The sequence below is a fragment of the Crocuta crocuta genome, unplaced genomic scaffold (genome assembly GCF_008692635.1).
Source record: "Crocuta crocuta isolate KB4526 unplaced genomic scaffold, BGI_CrCroc_1.0 scaffold167, whole genome shotgun sequence".
Classification (NCBI taxonomy): Eukaryota; Metazoa; Chordata; class Mammalia; order Carnivora; family Hyaenidae; genus Crocuta; species Crocuta crocuta.
This window is the reverse complement of record NW_027532406.1, coordinates 2,660,093-2,676,744: the sequence shown is the minus strand read 5'-3', so window position 1 is coordinate 2,676,744 and position 16,652 is coordinate 2,660,093. Positions and strand designations below refer to the sequence as shown.

The 16,652-nt window shown below is 47.7% G+C and overlaps 2 protein-coding genes across 2 annotated transcripts; both read right to left on the bottom strand.

Annotated features, from left to right (window-relative positions):
• Positions 1–1,806: 1,806 nt before the first annotated feature.
• Positions 1,807–8,063, bottom strand: MYOZ1 (myozenin 1). Its single transcript, XM_077778642.1, has 6 exons — positions 7,984–8,063; positions 6,730–6,820; positions 5,619–5,797; positions 3,787–4,030; positions 3,263–3,428; positions 1,807–2,275 (listed from the first exon to the last, which is right to left on the bottom strand). The coding sequence occupies exons 2-6, from the start codon at positions 6,800–6,802 to the stop codon at positions 2,044–2,046; spliced, it is 894 nt and encodes a 297-aa protein (XP_077634768.1). The 5' UTR covers positions 6,803–6,820; positions 7,984–8,063; the 3' UTR covers positions 1,807–2,043.
• A 2,047-nt stretch (positions 8,064–10,110) lies between these two features.
• SYNPO2L (synaptopodin 2 like) lies at positions 10,111–15,950 on the bottom strand. The gene is made up of 2 exons (XM_077778676.1): positions 15,851–15,950; positions 10,111–13,886 (listed from the first exon to the last, which is right to left on the bottom strand). The coding sequence occupies exons 1-2, from the start codon at positions 15,948–15,950 to the stop codon at positions 11,731–11,733; spliced, it is 2,256 nt and encodes a 751-aa protein (XP_077634802.1). The 3' UTR covers positions 10,111–11,730.
• Between the last annotated feature and the right edge of the window lie 702 nt (positions 15,951–16,652).

Genomic DNA, 16,652 nt, shown 5'->3' with positions numbered 1-16,652 from the left:
AAAATATATATAAAAATAAATAAATAAATAAAAACAATAATAATAATAAATATTTGTAAAGATACACACAGAAAAATCTTTGGGGAAAAAAAGGGGGTACCTGCCTGGCTTAGTTGGTGGTGCATACAACTCTTGATCTCAGGGTTGCAAGTTCGAGCCCCATGTTGGGTGTAGAGATGACTTAAAAATAAAATCTTTTAAAAAAATATAAAAATACACACAGAAATAGAGTTTCATGTACAAGTTTAGAGGAAGTATGAGTCCTCTGAAATTTGTTTAGGTTGTAAAGGAAAATGATCAAGGTAAATGTTATGTGACCCTGGAGCCATAAAAAATAGATCAGTATATGCAAAGTTTAGCAATTTAATAAAATCATTAATGGCTCATGGAGTTGGGTGAATTCAGCCAGCTCTCCTCAGAAGTTATTTTCCCAGATCCTATTAAGCCCTCTCCTTATTCTTCCTGATCCTTATTTCTTATTTTGTGGAACACAGAGGTTAGTCTGGGACTCTAAAGAAACCACATGCTTGAAATAAAATTTAAAAATTTTTAAAAATAAGGGCACCTGGGTGGCTCAGTTAAGCATCCGACTTCAGCTCAGGTCATGATCTCATGGCTCATGAGTTCAAGCTCCACATCAGGCTCTGTGCTGACAGCTCAGAGCCCCGGAGCCTGTTTTGGATTCTGTGCCTCCCTCTCTGCCCACTCACACTCTCTCTCTGTCTCTCAAAAATAAACATTTAGGGATGTCTGGGTGGCTCAGTGGGTTATGTGTCCAGCTTCAGTTCAGGTAATGATCTCATGGTTCTTGGGTTCGAGCCCCACGTCAGGCTCTGTGCTGAATGCTTCCTCAGAGCCTGGATCCTGCTTCAGATTCTGTGTCTCCTTCTCTCTCTGTCCCTCCCCACTCATGCTCTGTCTCACTCTGTCTCTCAAAAATAAATAAATGTAAAAAAATTCTTTTAATAAAATTTAAAATAAAAAAACATTTGAAAAATTTAGGGAGGTGGGGGAGAGGGAAAATGGGTGATGAGCATTGAGGAGAACACTTGTTAGGATGAGCACTGGGTGTTGTATGTAAGCCAATTTGACAATAAATTATATTCCTAAAAAATTAAAATTAAAAAAAGAATTTAAGAAAATACTGTTGCTCATTCCTATTGAGCTTTCATGTGTGTTTTTTTTCCCCCAATTACAGTGCTTTCTGAATACCACTGAAGTGCCTACATGACCCTTAGATCTTTTCTGACTGTGCTCACACAGAACCAGGCATACATAACTGCACCTGGTTTCTCCCACTTTCTTCTGGATTCTAACTTGGCTCTCTATTGTATGCTGTCCTTTCAGGAATCTGTAACCTTTGATCCATATACTCCTCAGCCCATTCTGGTCATCTGGAAACTTTATGGCATGTTTTACTTCTGTGATAATTGGGTAATCCTGATCATCCCAATCTCTAATCCGCTACACAAAGAGAGCTAACACTAAGGTTGCCAATACCTGCTTCCTAACCACCACACAGTAGTTTCTTAGTTTTGCCCACAAATGGGCCAGCACATGTGTTTGTGCATGACTGTCTTATGTACTATTGAATAAGTATGTCTTTGTACACACCTATGAATATGGTCTTGTGGGTATGGACATGGGTGTGGTGTATAAGCAACCTTAGCTCAGGTCTGGTCTTGAAGTCTGAATAATGAATGTTTAGTACTTGACTTTAGTCTCTGTGCATTGTTAGCCTTAGTTTTCATCTGCCCTCAAATATCAGAGGAAGAATGAGTTCATTTCTCTGAAGTTTATTGACTGTTACTAGTGGCAGAGCGAATTTCATAAAAGAGCAGGTTCCATACAGAGCAAGTTGATGAGGAAGGATGCTTGGAGTGGGGACTTGGGGTGAAGACTGGAAAGACAGATCTCTCCCTCTTTTTCCCCCTCCATTCCCACAAGGATACTGGATTTACAGTGGGGCATCCTGCTTAGCATTCCCTCTTCAAAATGGAACCTGAGAAGAGAAATTTAATGCAAAGTAGAGGAGGAAACACCTCACAGCTCCTCTGTTTCTCCATCCAAGGGGATGCTGATATCCACATTGTAGTCTACTGGCTCCCCAGAGCTCAGCCAGGGAATAGGGGTTCGATTGAAAGAAGGTCTGTTGGAGAGATTCTGGTTGTAGAGGACCAGGGGTTCACTCAGTAGGGGCCCCAGGTCAAACTTGGGCATCTGGAAGGTCATGCGTTTGGAGGCCTTCTCATATCCACCATAAGGCATTGCCGTCCTGAAAAGAGGACATATTATTTAATTAAAAACAAAAGAGGACAAAAGGAACAGCTTTATCAGTGAGATGTTACCCTGTTTTGAAGATGGGGAAGTCTGTGAATTTTAGTTTAGATTGCTTCTGCATTCCTTCTTCTCCCTTAGTGCTTCATTCCCTATTCCTGGTTTGCTTTTTTCCGAGAACTAATGATGAGAAAAGGAATGTAGTGGGGCATTAAATAAAGAGTTTCATGGATAGCTGTGACTCAGACACTATAGTCTGAGACTACCTTAAAATACAAGGTAGACAACCCCTCCCCCCCAACTACACACACACAACTCCTACCCCATCTCCAGTAGATAGCACAAGGCTTGGTAAGAGGAATTAACATTGCCTGGAAAATTCAAGCTTCTTAGGATCAAATGCAAAAGCACTTTTTCTGGTGCTTCCCCATTCTGCTTTCATACAGATCTCCTGCTCACAGGCTAGAGAAGCCCAATTCCAAAAGAATAGACACTTAAGNACGCTGTCTCTCTCTCTCTCTCTCCTAGAAATAAATAAAAATATATTAAAAAAATAAAAAAAAAAAGAATAGATACTTAAGCCTTACTGGAGAATAAGGAAATAGAATCCTACTACGGGGACAGTAATGAAATCCTAACCTTGAATGAAGGAAATTTCAAGAGTCCTTTAAACATGTAAGATATTATTCCCATTTTACAGCAAGGCAACCAAGGCTCAGAAGTAAGGTGACTGTCCCATGCCCACACTGCTAATAAGTGGTGAACTGGACTTCAAATCTTGCCTCTCAGCAAACATTTCCTTCATCATACTGCACTATTTCTCTGAGTTAGAGCGAAAAAAGCAAAGGCTTTCAATTAGGACCCCCATATTCCTTTCCTCCCTCTTCAGCCTCCTTCTGAAACATTTGAACCAAAGTCTCTATCCCAATTAAGCACACTATGCCACACACTGGGATGCATCTGGTTCCTTCCTCACACCTCCTACCTGTTGAAGGACTTATATTTGGGAAGCTCAGCTTTGGCCCCATAGGCCAGCAGGTCGATGCCAAGTTCCACTTTTTGCTGAGGGTCAACCCCCATGGCTCGCTCCCATGGGGAAATATAGGTCTTGAACACAGTGATATGTTTTCCTTCTCCACCTGTCTGGTCTCCTGGCAGCCATGGGAGAGAAAATTAAGTCAATAATAGCAGCTGGTAGCCAGTGGAAGTTAGTCTTACACCCCTGTACTAGGGAAGCTGCTGGGGGCCAATCCTGGTAATTGTGCTAGTTTTGTGGAATCCTGACAACCCAGGGTCAGATCTGTGACTAAAACTGAAAAGCCAGAAAGGTGACTGAAAGATCAAGCTCCTGAGTGAAACAGACACATTTTGGCATTCTCCTAAGGCAATAGAGTCCATCTAGGTACCTCAGCAGCCTTCCCTTGCTCCCTAAACCCAGTCTAGGCCTCATTCCTGGGGATATCTCTGCTCTAGGGACCAGACACATCACTCTTGGATAAGAATACTTGCCTGTTCCTGTCTCACCAACCCCTGCTGTTCCAGAAGTTCCTCCTTTGCCACTGTGGCCCCCAGGACCACCAGCACCCCCAGATCCAGACCCAGAGCCCTGATGGTGGTGCTGGTCAGAGCCATAATGTCCGGCAGAGCCACTTCCCCCTGCCTGGCCTCCACTGCTGCCTTTGCTGTAGGAGAATCCCTGACCAGCTGTGCCCAGCTGTCCCCCAACTGTGGGAAGGAACTTCTGGAAGTGATCCTGGAAAGAAAAAACAAAGTAAGGAGAAGGTTAGGCAATGGGTGTGGGAAATATACAAAGACCAAGGTGGTGTGCATAGCAAGGAGGAGATGATCAGAGACAATGGCCAACCAGAAGACACAGAATCCTCTGAGATCTCCCCTCCAATAGGTAGATAGTGGATAGCCTGACAGAGAGGAGTTGAACTCTCCTAATGGACAGGAAACCTCCTTGGCTCAGTTCCTCCAATTACACCTTAAGGCGGGGACAACTCATTCTCCACACTTTCCTTTTCCATCCTTATGAAGGCAAAGAGGACCAAGACTTCCACTCAGCTATAATTTGAAAGGATGGGGTTGGGACAAAGAACCCAGGCTTAATTTGAAGAGGTAGAGAGATGTCTGCCTCCTCCTCTTCTTTATCTTGTCTAACAGACAGAACTCTTTTCTTTGTCTTTCTCTTCCTCTCCCTCTCTGCTCTTGAGGCCTGTTGAACCAGGACTTCCTGACAGTGAAACTGTAGCAGGTAGGGGGAAGGGTGACCAAAAGGGCAACACTGGATTCAGCCCCAAAGCCTAAAAATAACCCCATCAACTCCTTCAGGAGGCTCTCCTAGCCACCCCACCATGCACACCCCTATGCTCCAACCAGTGTAACCAGACCCAGCCAGGGAGGAGGGCTTTTGGCCTCCTAAAGTTAGATATGACCGGCTCAGCATTTTTGCTCCACTTCTACATAAGGGCCAGTGACAGACAGTCCTGCCTCTGGCCCCATGTAGGCATTTATTTCCACTTTCCCCTGGCTGCCCAGTGAAGGTAGAGGGGAAAGAAAGGTAATGGAGAAGACCTCCTCCTTCTCGGCTATAACATCTTGTGCCTGGCACCCTTTTAATCCCTACTTCTCTTTGGAGAACGATTCTCACTAGGGAACATGGGATCTTAGAAGATAGTTTCAGTTCCCACATCCGGAGTCCTTAGACCCTATAGATAAAAGAATGGCTCAAGAAGGAGATGGTGATAAAAATTCACTTAACTCTTTGTAGGGTTATCAGATTGATCAAATAAAATTATAGGACATTAGTTAAATTTGAATCTCAGAGACACAAAAAATACTTTTTTACTAACTTCAAAATTGCATGGGACATATTTACATATAAAAGATTATTCGTCATATATCTGAAATTAAAATTTAACTGGTATCTTGTATTTTTTTAATTGAATTGAACTACATTAAATTTTATGTCCCAAATACTTCTTGGGACATAACGTTATTAAAAAATTATTCATGCATATTTCAACTTTAAAATACAGGACTGGGTGTCCTATGTCTTATCTGGCAGCCCTATCTTTAATACTTAGCCATACTGGGAAGGAATTTTCTCCCTGAGGGTGTGTTCTCTTCACTCCCCCCCCCCCTTCACTGGCTCTAAGATAAAGACTGAGTTTCAGAGGTGGGCTGTAACTCAGCCTGGAGGTTTAATATATCTGGAGACTTAATAAGCTTATACATTTGCAGAGAGGGGAGGTTGGTGGTATTTGGAGATTTGAGGCTTACAAAGAAGCTGTCTGAAAAGGCACTAGGCTGTGAGAGTTGTAAAGTTCCAAACTCACCATTGAGCTGTCAGAGAAGACATCAGGGTGGTTCTCATAAATAAACTTCTCTACCCGCATCTGCCGCAGTTTGAACATCTTGGAGCCCCTGTTAGTGAGCAGCGACAGCTCTTCCAACATCACATCCCTCGGGACACTGATTTTCTTGCCCAGGTTCAGGCCTGAGCTCTCCTGCCGACCTTCCAGGGAAGTGGAGAGGAAGAGACAAATAGAGTAAAGTAAGGTTTTCTAGGCTTAGAATACAGATGCCATCCACAACTAAGTGTGTGTCTCCTGCAGAGATCCCAGAGGCAAGCAGATACTGTCTGATGAAGATCTATCTAGTTTGTGAGAAATTTTTATTTCCTGGGTTTGGAGTTAGAGACAATGCACGGGAACTGGGGTGCAAAGTGGAATCAGTGAGTATACCAGAGTGGAGACAGTGAACAAGGCAAGAAGGGGCAGAGGCATGGGATGCAGGGCAAACGGGGACTATGGGAACATCATAGATGGAGACCATGGGGGAAACTGTAGCCTGGGGGCAAGCCCAAAGTCCAACACTGTGTGAAGCTGATACATCTAAATACAGATTTCTGCCTTAATTCTTTCCTCTCTCTTCCCCTCAGTGAACCCTGGCTGCAGATAGCCTTTGGGCATTGGGAGAGCTCTTCACATGCATATACTCCTTTCCCCCCAGGAAAAAAAAAAAAAAGTCTAAGTATTTTTCCATTTTCTGTGCTTCCAAGGCTCCCTAGCACTGGAGGGGGGAGGAGAAGTAAGGAAATTAACCATTTACTGAGACTTTACTCTGTGCCAGTCTCCATCATACATATTTTTTTCCTCAAACATACCTCACTGACCTGTGAGTCCTGTTGTCCTGGACCTGCACTGGGTGATATGGCAAGGATATTATTGTCTCAGATTACAAGGTGAAAAGGGTGGAAGGGTGAGTGATCAGTGTTGAATCCTTTCTCCATTTTTCTCCCTGCCCCCACCACCCAGAATTTCTCTTGTCTCTTCATATCTCTTCACCTTAAGACATATATACCTTTATGATTTTTCTGGGACTCTTCGGGGCTGAGATGCTCTTAACAAGAAGACCCTACACTAGGTAGGTGCAAACATGCCATACCTCCAGTGAGTTCCATGATCAGCTTGCTGGATTTCCTCTTCTTGTTGGGGGCTGGAGTTCCTGAGAGCGGCATTGTGGAGGCAGATTCAGCCTGAATAGGGTGGGACGGAGGTGTTGAAAGATGGACAGGGACTGGGAAGTATCTACAGTAAGGTAGTACTTCTTAACCTGAGGTTAAGGACTTCAGGTTAAGGAGACATATATATAATAAACATATATTTTTCCCCCAAAAAAGATGAAAACCTATTGTTCTAGGGCTTCTCCTTTCTTGGTGGTGAGGCAGAAAGTATAGATGCATCCTCTGTCCCTACCTTCTATAAGCCTCTTTTCTACTGTTTAAATAGAGCTGGTGCAGGGATTAGGAACACAGTATGTGTTGGGGGCAGTGAGTAAAACAAACAACACACATGCTGGGAGCTGCACCCAGGTTTCGTTGGCTTGGCATGACTTCAAGTTTTTATTTTCGTGGGAAATCTCAGATTGTGTCTGTCATTCCCAACTGTGGGTCTTTCCTCAGTCTTCCTCAAGCCCTGACACGGGTGGGGGTGGGAGTGGCACTGAAAAATGTTCTGCCAGAGTCAAGGAGATTTGGCCAAAAACATTCTCCATAGGAAGGAGAAGTTGTTGCTTTTCTACTGGGCCAGCTGGAGTGTGGCCTGGGATGGCATAGCAGTGTTCCTTGCTCCCTTTCAGTAGCTCCCACCCCAGGCTCCAGAGCTAGAGTGGAGAGGAGGGCCAGGGGCATTTGAACCTTGATGCATGTCAATTCAGCAATACCATAGCAGTGGGGAATTGAGGGGGGTTGGAACATAATAATAGAATCTGGCAGTAGAGGGGGACAAGCTGGGAAAAGATGCAGACTCCAGCAAAACACTGTCTTTCTGCTGAGTCCTATTTCACAACACATCTTCAGTTCTACTAACTTAATGGGCTATGCCGAGACAAGGCCCCAGGAACTGCTAAATGGGCATTCACTATACTTTTCTTAGCCCTAACTAGGTTCTTTTTTCCCATCCAGCCTCTCAGATCCCCTTTTTATTACTCCAGTGCCTCCTCCAACATCTCCATTTCCCCCACACTCCTAAGCCCCTCTCCTTCCAACTCTGTGGCTCCCCTGAACTGGACAGCTGGGGACGGAGCATAGATGGGGGAGGGAGACAAGTCTCCCAGGATCAAGGGTCACTCTTGCAGACAGAGACACAGCAGTCAACAGAGTGGGCTCCAGCCTCTCTGGCCATAGAGCTGAAAACTTACCGGCTGCAGAGGTGGTGGTTAGCTCTCCTGGGGGTCCAGCAGCTTTGAAGGACTGAGCTGCTGTGACCGGAGAACCCGAGATGGCCAGGCGTGGGGGCAGCACTGGCAGTGGGGGAGGGAGGGTAGTTATTAATAGAGACGATGAGTACAAGCAGCTCAAATGGCACTGGGGGTACTGAGACCCTGGAACCAAGATCCCGCCCTCCTTGCCCAGAGGCTCAGGAAGGGGAGGAAAAGCCTTTGGGATTCTCCCACTAAGCTGTCTGAGCCAGAGATCAGTCTACCCAGAGACTCCCCTTTCTTGGCATCTAGAGTCTGAGATCCAAAGAGGCATTCAGGGAGAAATTGAAAACTGTGAGGGAAAGAGGAAGAAAGCAGAAAATGGTGGACAGGAATTCCAAGTGTGAGAGCCAGAACTGGAGAACATGTCTGGAGAGCCACTCAGAACCAGTCCAGGCTGGAGCTGGAGGGACATATGGGTGCATTTTGGGAGTGAGGGGCTTAAGGGGCTATGTTTGAGGAAAGGAAATCTGTTCACAATGGAACTTCTTTTTTTTTTTTTTTTTGCTTGTTGGCCAACAATGGAACTTCCTAAAAGTTCCTTGAAATGGGTGTTCTATGGAAACCAATCTGACAATAAATGATATTAAAAAAAAAAAGTTCCTTGATAGGTTGGTCTTTCCTCTGGGAAAGCCAGAGCTTGGCAGGACAAGGGACCAAATTAACCAAATCCAGTGCTTCCTATGCTGTCAGAGATGATGTGGGGAAGACTTGACCAATTTCTCCCTTTTCGTCCCCATTTGCTGTTGGGTTGCTCAGTTCAGCCTGTTTTGCAGAATAGATGTTGATGTCTGAGATGTACATGTAGGTTTCTAACCTGCCAGGTCCTTACTCTCTGGGGTTTCCACTTGGGATTTTCCTGAAAAGAAGCACACACCCCATAGGATCTAGATTATCCCATTCATACTGTTGCAGAGGAGCCCTTGGGCAAGGGTACGAGTTTGAGAGCTTCCTTAAAAGAATCGTGTCATATGCCCAGCCCCTTCCTCAGTAGCTGCATGAACATCCTAGATCCTCTTCCACCTCCGGCTCAGATTCTGGAACCAACTGCTGTTGCACCTCTGTTGCAGCTACCACCATCCTATTGTGGCTGCTTTAGAAAGTGACTTTGCAGCTTCTGGAATGCCCTTCTATCACTCTGTGAGTTCTCCACTCTTCCTGATTTTGTCCTTTCCTGTCCTGAACTTTTCAGGCTCAGGCCAGGGACTGAAAGGTCACCCCATTCCCCTCTAGTTGTCCTCTTCCCAGACCAGTTTAGCCTCCAGATCCCTCATCTTCTGTCTTCCTTCTCCATGTCCTCCCAACCCAAAGAAGCAATTAGAAGAAAAAACATAAATGACAAACAGTGATTTTGTCATCACCACCATCCTACTCTCAAAAACAAAAAACAAACAAACAAACATTTTTGTCTGCTTTGATTGAGTACCTAAAACTAACAAGTGGATGAAGACAAATTCACCCTACCCTCACTGGGCCCTTCCTTGGGTAATCCTGAGACTAGTTGGGAGCATCAGGGTCCTGGGCCTGGTTATTTGCACAAATATGCCCCCTGGTGGAGTAATGGCACTTTCCTTCTCAGAAGTCCTTAATTCTAGCTTACTTCTAATGACTTTTCTTCTATATGAAGACTCAATCCACACTGATCCACCCTCTCGTCTTCCTTCTCCCATCCCATCTTCACCTTCAGGCATTGCTTGCCTATGGAAACATCATTGCTTTCTCCAGAGAGCTAGAAAATGATGGCAAAAGCTCAGAGGGACCTTCCACTCCTCTTGGTTCTGAAACTGAGGCATTGATTGGGAAATATGGAGCAGGAGATGGAAAAGGGGAGAATCTGGATGGAGAATGCAGGCAGAGAGAACCCAGGGGAATGGTGGAGGTGGCTAAATCGGAGTGGGACAGGACTGGTTAAAGAAGAGCAAAAGACCAGGGGGTGAAGGGCAAAGGATGAAAAATAGGGCAGGAATGGAGAAAGAGATCAGGAATTAGGAGATCAGGGGAATGGGTGAGGGAAGATGGAAGAGAATTAGGATTTGGGAATAAAACTAGAAGAGATGACAGCAACAGAAGATTTGGAGCTTAAGTTTATTCTTGTGCACAAACCAAAGTACCGTGACTCATATCCAATATGCAAAGGAAATGATCAATCCAGATCAAGCAGCAAACGTGACTGACTGGTGGTGGTCATGGAGAAAGGGGAGTCCATATCCATCTAGAGTCAGAGATCAGGACCACAAGCTAGAAAGGAACAAAAGCTGGGGTTCAGGGGATGGCGCAGGACTGAAAAGATGTTTTGGCTCTGGGTATTTCCTTGCCCTTTCCCAGGTCATCACGACAAGCTGCAGAAGGCAGAAGGCAGAAGGCTAGACTCAAAGGAAGTAGCACAGACACCACATATTCCTCCAACACTCAGTACACACTCTCACATCCCCCTACCATCATCCGTCTTCACTCTGACAAATGCATTCTTCTCTCTCAAATTTTTCTCCAATCCCCCTTTTGTACACAGTAAGTTTCTTGAAACCCAGCTCTACTGTGTCTCTCCCCTTCCCCATGCTCCTCCCTGTGGCTCAATTAATTTCATTCATTCCGCTCTGCTCCTGGTTTCTGCCTCCCTTCTCACACCATGGCTCTTTTCTCCCTCCTTTCTGTCTTAGGTGCATAAGGCAATGAAGCCAATGACTTTTTCATTCTCAGAGGAAATTCTGTCTTTCTTTTTCACTTCTGGATGCTTATAGTTTAGCATGGGCCTCTTAAGTTGCTCTGAAATCCTGACAAATAGAATTCATTTTTTTTCAAGTTTATTTATTTAGGTAATCTCCACCCAATGTGAGGCTCAAACTCATGACCCTGAGATCAAGAGTCACTTGCTCCTCCAACTGAGTCAGCCAGGCTCTCCTTGATGAATAGAATTCTTAATTCTATTCCTGGTCTAGCTGGTATAAGTCAGCCCTTACAAACTGCTCTGGCCCTTCAAGTCTTCTCATAATCTGTGAGTTTCACAAGATGCTGTACCCCTGCTACAGACACTGATCTTTGAGTACAGTCCATTTTTCTCCCCACTATCCATGAGGGGCTATCTGACCCTTCTTTCATCAATACAAGGGGAAAACCCAGATTTGGTCTTTATTTAGACCTCTCCTCTTACTCTTGCCTCAGACATAAGAACACACCTGTGCTCATACACACTTGCACATACACAAACATACACATACATGCCTAGATATATGCCAGCCAAGCTTGGGAAATGAGAGGAGTAGAAAGCGAATTAGCACAGAGATCAATTCAGTCCCTTGGAGGCCTGCCTGATGGTGAGCTTGCCTGAGGTCTCACTGGTAACTTCTCTTTGTGCTTATTGAAAGTTAAAATGAGGCTCACACAGAAAAGCACAAATGTAGAGAGATACCAGTGGAGGAGTGTGGGTTGAGAGACTGAGATAAAGACAGAGATCCACAAAAGGAGCTACAGAGACAAAGAGAAGCACAGATAACAAAGCAGAGATAGTAGGTTGGAAAGAAGCAGCAGGGAGGTTGGGAGCCAGGAGGATGGGACACCAACTCCAAAACTATCTCTGGCAGGAGGGAATTTAGCCTCCAGATGCCTGAGAGAAGGCATGGGATAGGTTGGAGAAGAAACTTTAGGAACTGGATGTTCCACCTCTCCTTGGTCCTGGGAGCTGTACCCCGCTCAGTGGTGGCCTGCCCCTGGCCTCCACACATGAGCCTGCAATCCAGTTCTGGTGGCTGAGAACCGAGGCCTGGCTACCTGGAAGCCACAAGAGCTAGGGGAAGTCCCAAGACCCCTGGGAGACTCTGGAGGAGGGCCTGGGCTAAGGACAGGGGTTGAGGCCAGCTCTGACCTCCAGATGGGCTCATCCAACGTAGTGGCTGCTCGTGGGGCAAGAACAGTGGGGGCCAGGGGCTCTGCAGTGGGCTGGGGTGCTGGAGTGGAAAATCGGCGGATCTCCTGGACTCGGGCAGTTTTGGGGGGCCCCAAGGAGGTGGGGCCAGGAGTCTGGGGAACCTCACCAAAACAGAACATGGCAGTTTTAAGTTGGTAGGGCTGGTGCCGCATGAAATCCAGAGCCTTGATACCCTGCTTAGGGGTTGCCCGAGGACCTTGGGATTGGGCCTTATTAGGGAGAGTTCGAGCACCCTGGGGAAAAAAGGGTGAGAGCAGTGGGTTGTAAGCAATAGGAGGTGGGGCACGGATGTTGGGTGAATATTTCCAGGAAGAGGGCAATGAGGGTGTAGGGGAAGGGCTTCTGGGCCTAGGGCCAGGGCCAAAGCCAGGACTAGGTGTAGCTTCCACCACATACCTGTCTGCTCGGCTCTGCCGCTTGGCAAACAGCTCCCCACCCCTGCCCTGAAGCCTTGCTGGCTCAGGGATTCCAGCCGAAGGGGCTGACCCATTCACTAGCCCATCCAGGAACCCACGAGATGGGGGCTTAGGAGCCACTGGGGGTGGAGTCTTAGGAGTCATTGGGGGCGGAGTCTTGGGAGCCATTGGAGGCGGGGTTTTAGGTGTCACGTGAGATGCAGCCTTGTAACTCCTGCCCCCCGGTGGCTGCATGAAGTTGCAGGCTTCAGCTCCGAGGCTCAGAGCATCTTCCTCTGGACCAGATTCTGCTCCTCCGGCTCGGGGTTTTTCATCCAGGTTCTGCACCAACGATAACAGCTCGGGGTTGGGCGAGTTCTTCGTCTCCTCCTTTCCCGACCGGAACATCTGCTTCCGGGTCCCCCGTCGCCGGGCCTCCTGGAGGATGCCAGTGCGGGCAGCTGGCACGGAGATGCGCTGCTCCCGAGCGCTGGGGGGCTCAGGCGCCCCGGGGCCGGGGGCGGGAGCCTCTGGGCGCGCAGCTGGTCGCAGAGGTCCCGATAGGAAGATAGAAGCTGTGGAGGTCATGGCAGCGGCACTAGGGGGTGCGGGGGGCTCTGAGGCTCCGCCTGGCGTTACGGGACGATTGGGGGCTGGGATGTATAGGGAACTTGTAGCTGTCACGGGGCCTGAGGAACGGGGAGTGCTGGGGGAACCGGCGGCTGGCACGTGGCTGGGCAGAGGGGTAGGCCCCTGAGTGGAAAGGAAGGGCGGTGCGACGGGGTTGAGACCTCCCAGACCTTCACTCGCCCTCTTGGGGGGTAGGGGCCGAAAAACAACCGAGGTGGTACTTGGCCGCTGCCCTTGTAAGCCTGGAGTAAAGGGCCTGGCTGACCGGTTAAAGATGTTTGGAGCTGGGGTTGGAGCTCCACCGCCTGGGAGGAAGGGGCTGGGGCTGGGGCTGGCTACAGGGGCTGGGGAAGGGCTGGATGCGAGTATAGCCGCCTCCGGAGGAGCACTCTGGGCCCGAGGTGGTGATTGCAGACCCTGCCCGTTGAGCACGGCTGCTGGACCATCCCGTGCCAGCTCCTGGGTGCTGGAGGCTGTGCGCTGGCGCTGCTTTTCAAAGAGCTGGGCCCCTCTGCCGGAGGCTTCAGTCAGCTGCCCTCCCATTCCCCGGCTCTGGCTCTCTCCTGCGGCTGAGCCTGGCCTGGCCAGCTCCATATCCAGATAGGGGCTGTCCCAGTCGCACTGGTTGGTGAGGCTGCGGGCGTCAGAGAAGGCTTCTTCGTCTAGCTCCGACTCGCTCGTTGGAGGGACCCCGTCTTCTTCCTCAGCACCTGTCCCAGCCGCAGACCCAAAGCTCACTAGGGTGTATTTCTTGGCTCTCTGCCGTCGTTTCTTAAACATAAGCACCCCCTTGGAGTGGGGGTTGGGAGCTGCAGTTAGAAGGGATGCGATCGTCCGACATTTGGTCTTAGCCTCCTTCACACTCTTCTCTTGGAGGCTCTCTGCCCGTTGCAGTTCTGAGAAGGCCGGGAAGGAAAATGGTCAGTGAACATCTTCTAGTCCTTGTTCCCCACACCCCAGCCAGTCTCCTCACCCTTCCCACCTTACTGTCTTTTCACTGGCCTGATTCACAGTGTCTCTTGCCTGTGGCAAAGTCCTCTGACTTGGGGGCAGAGTGGTAGGTGAAAGGTGAAACCAAGGACAGTTGAAGGGAAGGCAGACTCTAGTTGGCTGCCCCCACACCACTCTGACCACAGCTCTCCCATCCTCTCTCCGCTCTACTCTGCTTCTATCTTCCTGGAGATGTGCTCTCACCCACCCCACACACATTCTTCCCCTGCCTCCCACCGTTTCTGGCTGGCAATGCTGGGGGATAGGAGGTGGGGGACAGTCACTTCCCATGACAGCCAAGGAGATGAGGCTGGTCCCAGGGAGAGACAAAATGAGAAGAGATACTTTTCTTCCACTACAGAGACCATGTTAGGGGCTTCTCAGAAACTTAGGGACTTATCTCCTCTTCTTACCCCTACTCCTATGGTGCACACAAAGGACCCTTAGAAACAAGGATCTTCACAATTCCAACTCCATTATGTAGTCCACATCATACACATTCATAGAAACAACCACCACACATTTCAACAAGAACGTGGGTCTAGTGAAGGCCAGCTATGGGCATATTTTCTCATATGTACTCTTCTCTCATTCATGTACACCCCAGCTTATCTGCACCCTAGCTCATATATATATATGTATATATATATAATATAAATACACATGAACCCACACAAAAGCACAGTCGCTCAAATACATTTGCACACATGCATATTCCGTCTTCCCAGAGCTCCCCCTGCAGAGACCCTGATACTAATAGTTTAGACAAAATTTTAGAGCTGATATTGGCCTTCCAACCACTGTGACACTCCCCTGTGCCTCATACCCCTGCTACTCACAGCTGGGGATAGCCTCAGATCCGAAATGCAGGAAAAGCCAGAGTGCTGCTCATCAAGGCAACCCTCCAAATCTTTAGGATACCTCAAGGTCACCAGCTAAATATATCCTCTCCCAGCTGCGGTGGGAGTGGGGTGGGCTTCTTTGGGGGTCAGCCTTCTAGAGAGAGCTCAGGCAGCCACTAAGAGGCAGACACACAAGGACTATGTACTAAGGGGATCCTGGGCCGGGCTTCCCATGCCATGTGGGGCTCTGGAGGTGGGGCCAGGAAATGGGAGAGGATGCCCTGCTGCTATGACCCTGCCTTGGATACAGATACACTCCCATCCATGATCCCCAGTTCCTCCTGAAAAATTCTTGAAATTCCATCCACTTTCCACTCAAGATACCAAGCTTCTTTCTAATTAGGGCTTTCATTCCACCCATCCAATTTATACAACAGAATAGCACTGTGCATGAGAGATAGGCACTAGGGTCAGAGTTCAGTTCAGGGTTTTGGTTCTTGGGAGTTACTTCATTTCATTGAAGTTCAGTTTCCTCATCTGTAAATAAGCATGATAATGACTCTCTCATAGGATTGCTATGAGGACTAAATGAGATAGTGTAGGTAAATTTAGCATTTAATGGCAGCCCTAAGGCCCACTGTGAGTAACTATTACTATTAAAGTCTTCTTGATGGCAGCTGCACATGTATACAGACACTTTCTTGTTCACACATATATTCTCCCATGGACTCCCATATACATGCCTTCATGTATCTATAGATTACTCACACTTCTTTCTCTCACACACATTCCCTCCCCATGAGTTTTCTAAAGCTCATGTGGTCACAAACCCCTTTAACATGTGGTCATAGCATCAGCCCATTTTAAGAAAGGGGCAGTGAAACTCTAGTGAGAAAAAGAAGAAAAAAGTAAAAAAGGAGGAAAGAATAAGGGAATAAGACCTTTCCCAAAGACATCCCTTCCTAACTGTTGATATAGTCCCCTCCATGCTAGATCCCAGAACTCTCTTGGCTATGGGAGGGTAGTACCTGCATAGAATGGGTCCTGGAGCTCAGGAGTTGGGTCTGGGGCTTTATTGTAGCTGGCTTGGCTGAAGGGCTCTTGGCTGATGGGCTCAAAGTTCTCCATGCTGAGAAATGCAGTGTTGGCTGGAGCAGGACCAGCTTGAGCCACCCCCCACGCCTTTTAAAGCCCCTTTGTCTTGTCCCCAGAGCTGGCAGATGAATGAGCTCACTGTGCTAATTTTGGAGCCTGGCCCCCTCCCTTCTCTCTGCTGCCCCACAAGCCCCGGAGTGATGGACATGGACACCTGCCTACCCTTCCCCCAAACCCACCCCACTGGACAATGAGGTCTGCTTGGCTAAAAATAGCCTGAGCCACTAACTGCAGTCTAACCCAGCATGATAGGAAGGGAGCGGTGCTAAAATGAGAATTGGGGATAAGCATGGGATCCTGGGCATGCATCTGGAATTTCTTTGTGGGATACTGGACATTCTCAGGGATGTCAGTCTCTATTTCATCAATGTCCTCCTTAGCCTCTGTTCCAGACTTAGACACATAAAATTCTATGGACCAGGAATCAGAACAGTAGAGGTAAGGAATGAGAGAGGAGAACTAGAGGGCTAATCCTAGATTTTCAAGGTGACAAGAAAGGTCTCTAGGATAGAGGCATGGGACAGGGAGAAAGCTCGCCCTTAGACCTTGTTCTGTAGCTCACATCAAAAATAGCAAAGAGCTTGAGATAAGTGGAACTGGCTTTTTCTGCCCAGGCTCACATTCTTGCCTGAGATAAGGAGTGGAAGACACCTCCCTCTGCCCCTTCCTAGGGAT